Source organism: Danio rerio, chromosome 2, assembly GCF_049306965.1.
Source record: "Danio rerio strain Tuebingen ecotype United States chromosome 2, GRCz12tu, whole genome shotgun sequence".
Classification (NCBI taxonomy): domain Eukaryota; kingdom Metazoa; phylum Chordata; class Actinopteri; order Cypriniformes; family Danionidae; genus Danio; species Danio rerio.
The window spans coordinates 37,740,635-37,754,922 of record NC_133177.1 but is presented as its reverse complement, the minus strand read 5'-3'; the positions used below and the strand labels follow the sequence as shown (position 1 = coordinate 37,754,922).

General features: G+C 34.7%; 1 protein-coding gene across 4 annotated transcripts in view; it reads right to left on the bottom strand.

The window, feature by feature from the left end:
• astn1 (astrotactin 1) overlaps nt 1-14,288 on the bottom strand; it is a 410,547-nt gene that overhangs the window by 202,182 nt on the left and 194,077 nt on the right. For all 4 annotated transcript variants that reach the window (XM_003197882.7, XM_021467632.3, XM_017351897.4 and 1 more), the window contains one exon: nt 13,399-13,549. In XM_003197882.7, coding sequence (XP_003197930.4) covers nt 13,399-13,549 — 151 coding nt within the window. The remainder of the gene's footprint in view (nt 1-13,398; nt 13,550-14,288) is intronic.

The window sequence follows — 14,288 nt, the reverse complement described above, 5'->3', positions numbered from 1 at the left end:
GACTCATATTAGCTAATCACGATCCTCCAATCAAAGGATCCTAAGTTCCTATATATTTATCCTCTTTTTCTCTCTACAACTATCTTCGTCTTGCAAAAATCACCCTTCTCCCCTTCTTCCATCCTTATCCAGAAAGGGCGGCACGGTGGCCCAATGACCAGGAAGAAATCCAATGGCTCTGGCTCCTTGCAATGGCTCTGGCTCCGAGGGGGTTTCCCCCGGGTTCCCAGTTTCCTCTCAAGGCCCAAATACTCTCTACATTATAGACCAAATAAACCTAAGTCTCTTTTACTAGACACCTCGCTCTCAGAAAGTTTACCTTGGCCTTAGCTGCAGGGGAGTTTTGAGATCGTCCTGAGCTCAGTCTTCCCTTACCCTGCAAAGGGAGGGAGCCCTGGACTCAAGGATCCCTTGAGCTCAGGGCTCTCTCCCTGGACAGCATGCCAAACAAGCTTTTGTAAATCATGAGTTAAGTGTGAACTCTTGAAATACAATTAATTGGGAAACTAAATAAGTAATACAAATAATTATTGTGGTTAATCAGCTATATTAATAGAGGAGAACCCAGACCCAGAAAAGTTTTTACATTACTGTGACGGTTGGGTTTACGGTTGGGGTAGATGTTAATAAAATACAATTAATGGGAAATTTAATAAATAATATAAATAATCCTTGTTAACTTACCACTACAGCCGTATGTGATCTCTAGGTGATTAAGCATTTAAATGGATAATAACAGCCTTCTGAGCCTACCAGTAGGCCCCTACTGGCCCATACCTATCAGCTAATAATCATTGATAATGCCTATTCAATTGAGTGATAACATTTGAATCAGCTGTAATTATTTACTGTGTATTTACATTAATATTTTATATTTGGGTAAAAGTTAAGTAAAATACTTATTCTGACCTGTAATTATTCAAAATTGTAAATAGTAGCCAAATAGGTCATTACAAATTGGTTTATATTTATATAATGGTAGAAATGTTTTGCTGACAAATCGATAAGAATGTTAACTTATTTTTGAGAATAAAAACGGACAGATCTTTATAATTCCAAGATGATAGAATGCTATAGATAATATAGGGGCCTACTTAAAGGGGCCTATCATACATCCAGCGCAATAAGGTGCAAGACGTGGTTGGTGTGATTTGTTGCTATTTTCTGCCCAACGCAGCCCTAATTTTCACCTTTTGCACCACGTTGTTTAAATAGCAAATCAATTTTGGTCTAGTAAGGAGGTGTTTTAATGTGCATTGTTGGTGAGCTGCTATTTTGAGGAACTGAAGTCCACCGCAAGTCCACCACAGAGTGCATTAGTTGTGCAACTTAAACGCATGCACATTGCTTAATACACACAGCATGTAAAGCAATACACAAATATCTGTACAAATGAAAAAAAAAAAAGGATTAAAATATTGCAAAAATTATTGTTTTCTACGTAAATATAAAAACCACTGCCTCCATGCCTTCATCTTGCGGGGCATTTTTCGATTTTATTTATGAAAATTTGCATTTGTATGATGTTATTAATATTAGCAGTATTATTTATTCTATGCATATTTACATTTGTTTTAATAAAAATAAGTTTAAATTTGTCCACCTGTTGGGTTTTAGAGATGTTTGCATTCCCATATGGGGCATAAGAATAGGACGTTTTTGACCACACATAGTTATTATTGTTCATTTATTTGTTTGCTGGAAATTAGAACTGAATTTCTAAATAGTTTGGAAACAAATCTTTGTGTTTTTCCACTTACAAAGTCACCATGTAAATAGCAAATGCACTGGCGTGATGCAACTGACTCTTAAAGGGGAATGTGAGATAACACTCTGATTGGTTTAATGCACGTCATGCTCAAACTCATTAAGAGAATGAGCTCAAGCCTGTTAGGCCATGCGCCAGGGTGCAAAACTTATTTTTCCGTCCTTAAATAGCAAAATAGGATTTGGGCATGCCCTTAATGCTTTTGCGTCATGCGCTTTAGACTCTGAGCCTAGATCGTTAAAATAGAACCCATAGACTTCATTATTATATTTATTACACTGTATATATATATATATAAAAAAAAATTTAAAAACATTAAATTTTTAGTACATGGTACATTTTGTACAATAGCTTTTTATTGGGCTAAATGTGAAATGCCTTAGTGCCAACTAAGGTCAAATACATATTTACAGTGATTGATTCTGCCTTCTATTCCAATTTGTTCTTTGTGACCATGAATTTAAAAAGAATGAATGAGCCAATGCATTAGTGTGAGGAAATGGGCAATTTATAATAATTATTTAAAAAGCACCGCGCCGATTTAAAGAGAACAATTTAGCAAGGAATCCATACATGGACATAGAAAAAAAATAAATAAATAAATCCCACATTTTATTCTGGGATGCCCTTGCATCCTTCGTGAGGTGAATAAAGCAATTCCTGAGTCATAGTTCAAAATCATTGCGCTCTTCTATCTCAGCTCAAAGCATCCTTGATTGAAAAGCACTTTGCAGCGCAGAGGACATGGTGAGACAGTTAATGATGCCAGAGAAGTCATGAAAGGTTTAAATTCCAGATAAACTGAAAAAGCCCTGAACTACTGAGCCTTTTAATCTCATTTCCAAATGGGGATCTAGTCCCACAGCTTTCCAAAGCTTAAGAGAATTGCCTATGTGATTTTGTCATATAGGAACAAATCCCTTTCAGACTGTCGGATAAGCTATGCAAATCTACAAAACTGCCAAAAAGGAGGGAGGGAACAAAGGAGACAGAATGCTTATTCAATATATAGCTCTTTTTTTGCAAGAAAAGAAGAATATTCCTCCAAAAAATGCCAAAGTTAAAGCTAAAAAATAATTAGCAATATTGTTCTAAACATGAAAATACAAGCACATGAATTGTTGACTATATAACACACTGTCATAACAGCACAAGCACACACCAACACGTATACACAAATCCATACACTCACACATGCACACACACGCACACACGCACACACGCACACACACACACACACACACACACACACACACACACACACACACACACACACACACACACACACACACACACACACACACACACACACACACACACACACACAAACACACACTGAGAACAGAGTGAAGTTCAACTTTAACTGTCTAAATTGAGCCAGTGTGAAAGACTGGCAGGTGCTTTGTTTCTTAGCACAAAAACCCATGCAGAGAACCACAAGATATCAGAAACACTGACATGCTTTTCAAAATGTCCAATTTTAAGAATGAAAAACTCCCAGTGTTTCTTGCACTCTTATAATAAAACAACAGCTTGAATTTGTCTATAAAAAAAAAAAAAACTACTGCAATAGTTGCAAAATAGAAACAATAATAAAATGAAATTAAATTAATTAAATATATATATATATATATATATATATATATATATATATATATATATATATATATATATATATATATATATATATATATATATATGAAACTTAAACTACACTGAACTGAACTAAACTGAACTTCAACTCTGAAATCTGGACTTTACTAGAACTATGCTAAGTTGCTTAAAAGAATCTACATTGTTAAAATCGCTACATAAATAAACATCAGTTGAATTGAATGCGAATCACAATTTTTAAATTACAAAAAAATTCAACTGTAATAACAATGGTATTCATATTTGACATTTTAAGAAATATATAATATATAACATTCATTCATTTTCTTTTTGGCTTGGTACCTTTATTAATCAGGGGTCTCCACAACTTGTAGCTTATTAAATTCACCTATCCCACATTTCTTTGGACTATAGGGGAAATTGGAACACCCGGAAAAAACTCAGGCGAACACAGGGAGAATATGCAAACTCCACACAGAAATGTCAACTAAGCCAGTGAACCAGTGGCCAACTTGTTATGAGGCGATCATGCTTCCCACTGCACCACCGTGACACCTAATAACAAGTCTTACAATATTTTTTACAAATAAAATATTGCAGGAAAGAGCAAAACAACATGTGCATCCCTACAAAAAAAAACAACAACATTATTTTTTCGGTTTTGCACTGCCTGCTGACTGCTGTAACAAAGCAATAATCAAATCATTGTAATTAAGAGGCATAAAGCTACAATTACATTTAAGAAAAAGACCCTACATTATAACAACACTTATTTGAACTAGTAACACTACATTCATTAATAACAAATTCAACAAACTGTTTTTTAAAAAGTGCTGCCTTCTTGGGAAGGTCTTTGCAAATGTAATATTTTTCACTTTATTTTGTATGCAAATGGTCAACCTGATGGTCACAGTCATTTCATGAATCTTGCTTCAGGGACTATAGTTTGCTCTCTGCATTACCATGGTCAAGTATCCCTGCTGGTCTGTGCTGTCTCCATATAGCTGATAGTCACAGAGATGGATGGAGTCCTTTAACACCACCTTTTGATCTTGTTTGGAAGAGCAAAAACTGTGGTGTTCGCTCCCTGCTGAGCATCTGGATCACTCCCACAGAGTCTGCACTCAGGAGACCTTTGCCAAGTATTGACAAGGAACTCAGAAGTGCTTAACAGCCAGAACATGATAGGAGACGGAGCAGCTTTTGGGCAGATTTTGAGCGAGCTGTCGGATGAGAGAACTAATGGATCAGGAAGAGAACAGAGGAGCTTTCTGCCTGTGGATGAGCTGAACTTATATTTAATAAATTGTCTGCCGGCAGGTTATGATGCTTTTATAATGCTTGTGTGTGTGTTTGTGTGTGTGTGTGTGTGTGTGTGTGTGTATGTGTGTGTGTGCGTATTTTACTGTATATATATATATATATATATATATATATATATATATATATATATATATATATATATATATATATATATATATATATATACACTGTAAAAAATGGCCGTAATTTCAACGGTAAAAAGCTGTAAAAATGCTACAGTACAAATCCGTAACCTGGTTAATGTTCCCTTAATATATACGGCGAATAACCGTAAATTGACTTTCCCAGAATTCCCTGCATGGCACATCACTTTTTATGCATTTGGTTGACATTAATATGGATCTTTTTAGTTGTTTCCCCATCAGTTATGTACATTAGAGATTTTTGAGAATTTAGAGAATTTATGTTACATCTAATGTTGATAAACAATGTTTATTTCATGACTTTAATTTTATGCGTGTTACCATACTGGTGTTTAGTAGCTGTGTAAATGACACTGAGCACCTTCTATATGCTGATACCCTTTTCTGCTTGCGGGAAAAGTTGATTGTGATGAGCATTGGCTCATTATGTAACTTTCTCATCACCACCTGTATGTGGGTGTGCTAATGTGTCTAACTGTGTAACAAAAGATGTGTAGATGTTGATCATTCAAAATACAGACATATTACCTCGATACATTAATAAAATACGGTAATTAACAGTAAAACTGAAAAATTACTTTTACGGTTTGTACCGTGTTTTTAACAGTAAAGTACTGGCAACCACAACTGCCGTTAACGTTATATTAATATTTATTTAATATAATTAACATAATATAATTAACCTGAACATGAATATTTACATGTACCTGTATAGGTGAAGACAGAAAATCTCAGGTAATTTTTCAATAAAAAAAAAAAAATAAAAAAAACATGGTTTAGTATGTTTGTTTGTTAATTGTTCATTTTAAGCCATTTGGTCTATGAGGACACAGAACATGCCTCTAGAAACCAACTTCATGGTAACAAACCAAGTATGACCAAAGTCATTACAACAGTCTGTCCTCAGAAACCACATATTCAAGAGCACATGTAGGTGTATAAACACATGTGTAAATGTGTTACCTATGGAATTAATTTCCTTTTTGATTTTACACACCAGTAACACATGCATTAACATAATTCATTCATATACTGACAGCTACAGTAGCAGCATCTGTCAGCCATATCAAAAAGGCTCCCGGCCGGCTCGCCTACATCTAGAAAGAAACCAATTTGTTTTTCACATGGACGGCTGGCCGGACGGCGGGCTCCCCTCTGTGTCCCACAAAAGCACTCAACACCTAGTGTGCTGAAGGGAAAGGAACTAATTAATCACATCATCATTTAGCGATTATCAGAGTATTTCCAAACTAGTGCACTGTTCCTCTCCCCAGGAGTGCCATACATCAGCTAGACAGAGCAGATCGGGACGAGCCCGTTCACGCAGACTGCCATATTAAAACACAGAAGCAGAAGCTGCACTGCTGTCCTCAGACAAGGTGTTAATTGATTAGGAGGGGGGTAAGGGGGGAGAATGAAGCTCTCTGGGTGGCCCGTAGTGAGCTCTTATGATTGGACAGATTGAAGCATCATTTTTATAGCTTCAGTCATCTGTTAATTACAAAACCTCAAGCCACAAGCTCGACAGAAGGGTGTGTTCTGATTGAGAGGAGCAGGAGGAATTTACTGTGGAAATTTCTGCAAAATACTGACGAGGCCGTAACATCTGGTTCATTACCATCAAGTTCAGCACTGTCCATCCAGCTTTACCTGGAGGAAATGTCAAGGCTCGCAGAAGAATATGTGAGAATAGAGGCAGGACAGGAGAGATCGATCAAGTCACTATTCGGTATGCAAATGCATGTCAGATTGACCCAGCAGACTTCAGTTACTGTTGCTGTGTTCTAATTTGCATACTATCTGCTCTAAATAGTGTTCAAAAATTAATCAGTGTCTACCAAATTATATGTTTAACCCAGGAACTGACAGATTTATATAACTAGTAGAAAGGCCATATCTAGCATTATACACTAAAAATTAACAGTAATGCGTTGTATTTAGAATTTTATTGGGAATTAATCAAATTAGAATGATTACAACAAATTACTGTAAAACGGGCTATATTTTTTGCATGTTAGTTATTCGCTTGTTAAGTGTGACGTCACGCGAAGGGGCTTCCAGGTTCAAGCACTTGAGAAATAGAAATATTATTTCTATTAGAAATACACTTTTAGTGTTTGTCATTTTAATGAAATGAAAATGTTAGAAAGAAATATACACGCATTTAAGAAAAGTCGGGGTATCATACAGTATTTACATGGTTTTTATTTTAATGTTATTTAATTAGAAAATTTAAAAACAGCCACCTCTGGAGATCTAGGAGTACACTAACAGTCTTCTATTTACAGTAGAAATTGCAGATCTGTGCCCAATCTATCAGCTAATATTTCTCAGAACACATTGAGCATTGGATGTGAATTTGATTAAAGAGTGTTCAAAAAATACAAATAGACTTATGTGCGAGACCAATGGTTAGCTGGACAGGGGTTAAAGGGGTTTAAAATATTAATGATTTAATTCTGATGAAAAAATAAATAAATAAATAAATAAATAAATAAATAAATAAATAAATAAATAAATAAATATATATATATATATATATATATATATATATATATATATATATATATATATATATATATATATATATATATATATATATATATATATTTGTTTATTTATTTATTTATTTATTTTTTCATCAGAATTAAATTATATATATATATAACCTGATGAAAATAATATATTTCATGTTACAATCATTCCATTCAATTTGCAGCAACCCTTTAAATTTTAAAAATGTGTTTTGCTGTAAACTACTGAATGCACAATTATGCAACTACATGATGAGTTTTTACATGATGAACCAGAAAAAGGCAGATCAAACCGTAACGTCATTTCCAAGATAGGAAATCAATAACAGTAAAATAGATATGTGGAGTGACTATGACTGAAAGGGAATGCAATTAAGCAGCAGGATGGTATGTTCCTATGTTTTTATTATATACTCAAAAGTAGGCAATTTTACTTTTAAAAATGAGTGCATTCTTTTAGGGCAAAGTATAGGGAGAATTGAGACACATAATTTCATTCATTTACTGACTCATCTGCCTCATTCCTTCATGTCAATCTACAACAATAATGTATGAATATCTTCCTCAAAATGTTTTGGTTTTAAAGTGCTTTTGCAAAAAAAAAAAAAAAAAAAGTTTTAGAAAAAACGCTAATGAAATTCTTTTGATTTCTTCTACTTACAATACCGTGGGGGCATGGATTTAATCTTACAATTTGTTTACATAAGCCCACATCTCATGAGTATTACAAGACACAGAAACCCATTAAATTACTGTGCAATGTTCAATTTCATCTACAAATAGGATTTGAGGGTAATTTTGTTCTTGCATCAACAAACAAACAAACAAACAAACACTAACCAAGTAATATTAAGAACTATTGTCAAATAAATTAGAGCTCCACTTAGCATAACAAAGTGCTACCAAAAAGCCCAATGGAAATAACATCAAACAATAAATACTGCTCTTTATAATCTAATATTATGCAAGTCAGCAGTTTTGATTTACTCATTCACCGGTTGTCAAGTTTAGTTGGAAACTTGATAGGTTAATTGAAAATAAAAGGTGTACAGAGGTTTGGTAAGCATTTGGATTTCTGGCCACTATAAACATATAATACACTATCATACAGTGATTTAAATAAATCTGAAGTTGCCAAAACAAAACTAAAACTAAACAGTAAAAAATGAATAAAGAAAAAATTGCAATTTAAAATAAAAACAAAAAAAAAAATCTGAAAAAAACAATACAAAAAACAAAACAAAACAAATAAAGACTCTAAAAAGCTAAACAAGAAAATAGAAGACAAAACATTAAAAACAAAATTCAACTCTGTACTCAAAATGTAAAAAATACAATTATCATTAATTGGACATTTCATTAAAAAAAAAAAACAACAAACAAAAAAATTTTGAACAAATAATTATAAACTCAACAAATAAAAAAAAAAAACTATCATCATTCAATAATTGGAAACTTCCTTAAAATAGAATGTTAAGTAAACAAACAAACAAACAAACAAACAAACAAACAAACAAAAAAAACAAACAACAACAACAAACAGTAAACAGCTCCAGAAAACACTCTAATCCAGGGGTGGCCAACCCAGTTCCTGGAGAGCCACCTTTCTGCAGATTTCAGTTGCTACCCATATCAAACACAGCTGAACCAATTAATTAGGACCTGAACACCACGTGATAATTACAGGCAGGTTTGCTTTATATGGGTTGCAAATGAAATTTGCAGGAAGGTGGCTCTCCAGGAACAGGGTTGGCCACCTCTGCTCTAATCGATAACAGAGGCCCAATCCCAATTATACCCATTGGCCCTTTACCTTACCCCTATCCCTTGTTTTGCAAAAAAAGATAAAAAAAACACACTAAATTTCCAATTTCAAAGGCGAAGAGGAAAGAGAAAGAGAAGGGGTATCGAGTAAAAAAATTTAATTGGGATTGAGCCAAAGTCTCATACTAACCAACCACCAAGCTGCAAAAACAAAACAGAACACAAAGCATTAACAAAAAGCTAAATAAAATAAAAAACAATACAAAAAAAAAAACAAACAGAGAAAAAAACTCTAAAAAGATAAATAGAAAACAAAACATAAAAAACTAAGCTCTAAAATAATAATAATATAAAGATAATTGTCATTCATTAATTGGGCACTTAATTGAAAATGCAGTTATCCAATAAACCTCATGCTAAACACACTCTTGAACAAAACCTGATTCACGTGTTCAAAAACATAAGCAGGACATCATGAATGAAGTGAGTGTCAGAAAGATGGATGAAACGCAGCACTTTTCATATACCCTGGCTGAAACAATCCTCTCATCTGCAAGGCCAGCCAAACACACTAATCACAGCGCATGCCAGAGTGAGAAATCAAACACTTTAAGCGTACCTCAGCCAGATGGTGAGTGAAATCAGAGCTCCTGGCTCATTTCATGCCTGTTTAACAGCCACAAGTGAGAAAGGGAAAGTGAGTGTGATGCAAAAGAACGAGAACTGGATGAAAAACAAATGTGATTTTCCATGGTAAGCGAAATCAACTTCTTTAGCAGACAAGCAAGGCCTAACTTACGAAAAGCAATGCTGTTTGTAGAAACTGAGTACAAGAGACTCTTCTTTCTTCATATTTGCAGACATACTGTGAAGTTTACGAGATAACAGGCGTAGAAATGGCTCGTTTTATCTCTGGATTGAGACACTGACAGTTTGTAAACAAGTAAACAGCATCAAACAAGAAATAACAAGAGGGATGAAAGTGGGAGAAATGTGTAATTCCAGAGGGTGATAGACTGACAAGGGAACAACTCCAGTGTCAGGCTGCTAGGTTAACATGAAAAACGTATCATTATACTGTATAATTAAACCTTTTTAGTTGTTCTACATTCTACAACAACAACAACAACAAACAAACAAACAACAACAACAACAACTACTACTACTATTCCTACTAATAAAAAAAACTAACAAATAATAATAGTAATGCTAACAATAATATTAATAATAATTCTAATTATTATTAGTATAATAATAATAATAATAATAATAATAATAATAATAATAATAATAATAATTGTTATTATATTATTATTATTAGTAGTAGAAGTATTGTTATTAAATGAATAATAACAAGAAGAAGAAGAAGAAGAAGAAAAAGAAGAAGAAGAAGAAGAAGAAAAAGAAGAAAAAGAATAATTCTAAAATAAAGATGATTTTGTTATTTCATTATGCTTTACTTATCTTTTATAATTATGTTTAATAAAACATTTTATTTTTATACATTAATTTCTAGATTTTCTCAAATATTGCTTGAGAAAAAAAAACTTTTTTTTTGAGTTCAGCTTTCCTTTAGACTAAACGTTTTCAGGAATTTCAATACAAAAGGAAAAAATGGCTTTTGTTTCGTTTTTGTTACATTAATATTGGATCAATATTCCTTTACAGCCATATCCTGTACAGTTATGTTGTCTGATTGGGAGTCGTTTGGAACTAAAAGGGTCCTGTGGTCCACTACAGTGGACATGCTGTAACATTTTAAATAAAAACAAAAATGTAAAAACTCTATTGTAGTTGTAGAATTTAAATTGTAGATTTTTTTAAACCCAAAGGATGTAGGAAATCACAAAAAAAAGAAAAAATAAGAAAAAAATTATTTGGGTCCAAGGAGGATATGTAGTAAACTGCATTCATCTCAATGCACGATGTTCACAGTGTTCTAAAATGTTTTTACAGCCATATAAGAACATCAGTGAATATGTCTCATTAAACAATTTATTTCTTGGTGCTTTATAAAATAAATGGAGAAAAACCTTTTTCATTTTAAAGAGCCTTTAATACAGTGAAAAGTCAAGGTCAGAGATGTTTAATGGCACAATTCGTTCATTCATTCATTTTCCTTCAGCTTAGTCCCTTATTCAGGGGTTGCTATAGCGGAATGAACCGCCAACTATTCCGGCATATGTTTTACGCAGCAGAAGTCTTTTTGGCCAAAATCCAGTACTGGGAAACACTCATATACTCACATTCACACACATACACTCATACACTACGGCCAATTTAGTAAATCCACTTCCTCTACAGCAAATGAGTTTGGACTATGGGGGAAACCAGAGCACCTGGAGAAAACCCACACAACCCACAGTGTGTGTGGCCAGCGACCTTCTTGCTGTGAGGTGACAGTGCTAACCACTGAGCCACTCTGTCACCCTTAAAGGCACAATATGTAAGAGTGTAACAGTGTTATTTGCTTCGCTAACTTCCCCTATGTCTTAAAGAATGTTTAAATTCAGTTAAATAAGCTGTTTTAACTAGTGATATACACCATGTCTTGTCTTGCCATGATAAGTATGTTGCACACCTTAAATTTCTGTTTATAGAAAACAGAGAAACACCAAAAACGCATAAATGTGCTGTGCATTTTTTTAGACTGCACAGAGCAGCATTATAACAGAACACTAAAATGCATTTAGTATGATAAAACAGCTGCCTCTTCCCCATGTGATCAGACCTGAAGAACCAGAAGTGGTCGTCTGTGGCATGATAAAAGCTCCACTGCTTCTGTGCTGTATTGCATTTGTCTTTTATAAGCGATTCCTTTAGTGGTCTTGTTTCTCTTTGCCAACTTTCAGTCTTGAAAACTTGATGGCTTGTGAATACGATTTTCGCTCATGCTCAATGCTTCATGACTAAACAAAGGGTGTCAGTGTGCACACCAACATGCAAAACGACAAGTGTTAAAATTGTCAATCATTTAAAATAATTATAAAAATGCCTCAGCCATTTTCTTTTGAATGTGCAATGTCAAAAGCTGCTCCACCAATGAGATTGGCACTGGAGGCAGGCACTGGTGCCTGGAGCTGCTGAAGTTACAGAAAACACCACTTACAGGCGCTCAAGCACAAAACACTCTAAGCCAGCCTAGTTTCACTTTCACTCAAAGAAGATGATGAGGCTAGATCAGGGGTGTCCACACTCGGGCTGCATCCGAAACTGCGTACTTCTATACTATACAGTATGCTAAAATCAGTAGGCGAGCCGAGTAGTATGTCTGAATTTACAGAATTCGAAAATCAGTATGCGAGAAATACCCGGATGACTTACTACTTCTGCCGAGATTCTAAAGTGCGCATTCCATGCACGCTGCGCTATCCTATGATGTCCCGCGAGAGAATTCAAGAATGGGAGTGAAACTGACGCAGTTAGGTCACGTGATGTATGGCGGATGTAGTACATCCAAATTTCATTCATACTTTTAACATTCATACTGTATAGAACGTACTTTTCTAACCGAGTAGTATGTTTAAATTCAAATGCAGTACCTACTGAGTAGTAGGCAGTTTCAGACGCAGCCTCGGTCCTGGAGGGCCGCTTTCCTGGAGAGTTTAGCTCCAAACCTAATCAAACACACCGGAACCAGCTAATCAACCTCTTACTAGGCATACTAGAAACTTCCTGGCCGGTTTGCTGAACTTCAGCCCTCCAGGACTGAGTTTGGACACCCCTAGACTAGATAAATATGGAGCTACTGAGCTAGAGCTACTACAATAATGTCAGCAGGAATGAGATTATGAAGAGCAGAAAATAGAGTTTGACAGTGAGTTTCACCTCTCTATTCTTTCATGACTTGCAAATTCATTACGCAATATTTAAAGTCAGGGAGTGACTTTGCATGTTCACTTTGCTCATCACCAGTGAACAGTCTAGAAAAATACTGATGACAAGCGGGAGCAAAAATCATTGAGCCTTTACTCGTCTTCATACTATAATGACAATAAGAATACTTTAGCTCATCAATGAACATGATTTCTGCAGTAGTCCCATACTGTAAAATGTAATAAAGATGACAACTCCTATGATTCCACACGCAGTGATGGCGTCATCAAACTATAGCTTTGTGTTTTGAGAGAATGCACTCTCTAGTGGCGAATGTTACATTTATGAAATGATCAATTCCAATATATAATCTTTAAAATGTCTTTTTGAATTATGGACCTAAAACATTAGTCAAAAGCAGGTAAAGACAACTTACCACACAGCCAGTGGAGTCAAGCTTGCGATCAGAAATACAGCGGAAATTTCGGCTGCAACCTCCGTTGTCTTTTGAACAGTCTCTCACAGGGCCAAATGAGTCCAGCAGCACCTCCAGACTGTCAAATGATGAGGAAATCATCAGTTCCTCCCTGATGAACATAGAAAAAGCCACGTCAGTGATACTGCAAACAATTACTGGCATCTATAGCCAAACAAAAAAAAAAGCATATAATATTCTGATTGATATTGAAGTCCTCAAATACACAGAAACTGACATTCCCAGGTCAACACCTGGATATCAAAGAGGTAAGTAATGCAGAGTAGAAAATGATTATTCTTTGTTTTTTTTTCTCCACCATCATAAATCCAGCTAAAGGGAAAAGCTTTACAGAGCAGCGAGCGTAAACAACAGCACTGATGGCTAAACAGTGAACAGATGAACTCCATCGCTGTGACCTTGGTTTCGGTTGTGTGGCTGGAAAATTGCATTGGGTGATGATTTTTTTTTTCCCTTTCAGGAGAACTTGAAACATCCAAATATTTATCATTACTATGAAATATGAATGGGCAGTGGTCATGATGAAGGTGCAAACCAGTGACCTTTTATTGTCTAATATATTTTAAGAGTGTGAAATCACCGGGCTGCCGGAGAAGTGGAGTGCTGTGATAAATGGATTCATAGTTCCGCTACTGTGATTTCAGCTTCAAGACAAAAATACTGCCTTCACATTCCAAGTTTTGTTTTTCCTTTTTTTTTAAATGAAGTGGCCAATGTTTCCTTCAACAAAGCCAACTTGAAACATGATTTGTCAGTGTTTGGAAATTATGCAAATTGCATTTAATATGTGCAAGTATTTAATTCAAGTCTTTTGAAAAGTCAAGTCTGCT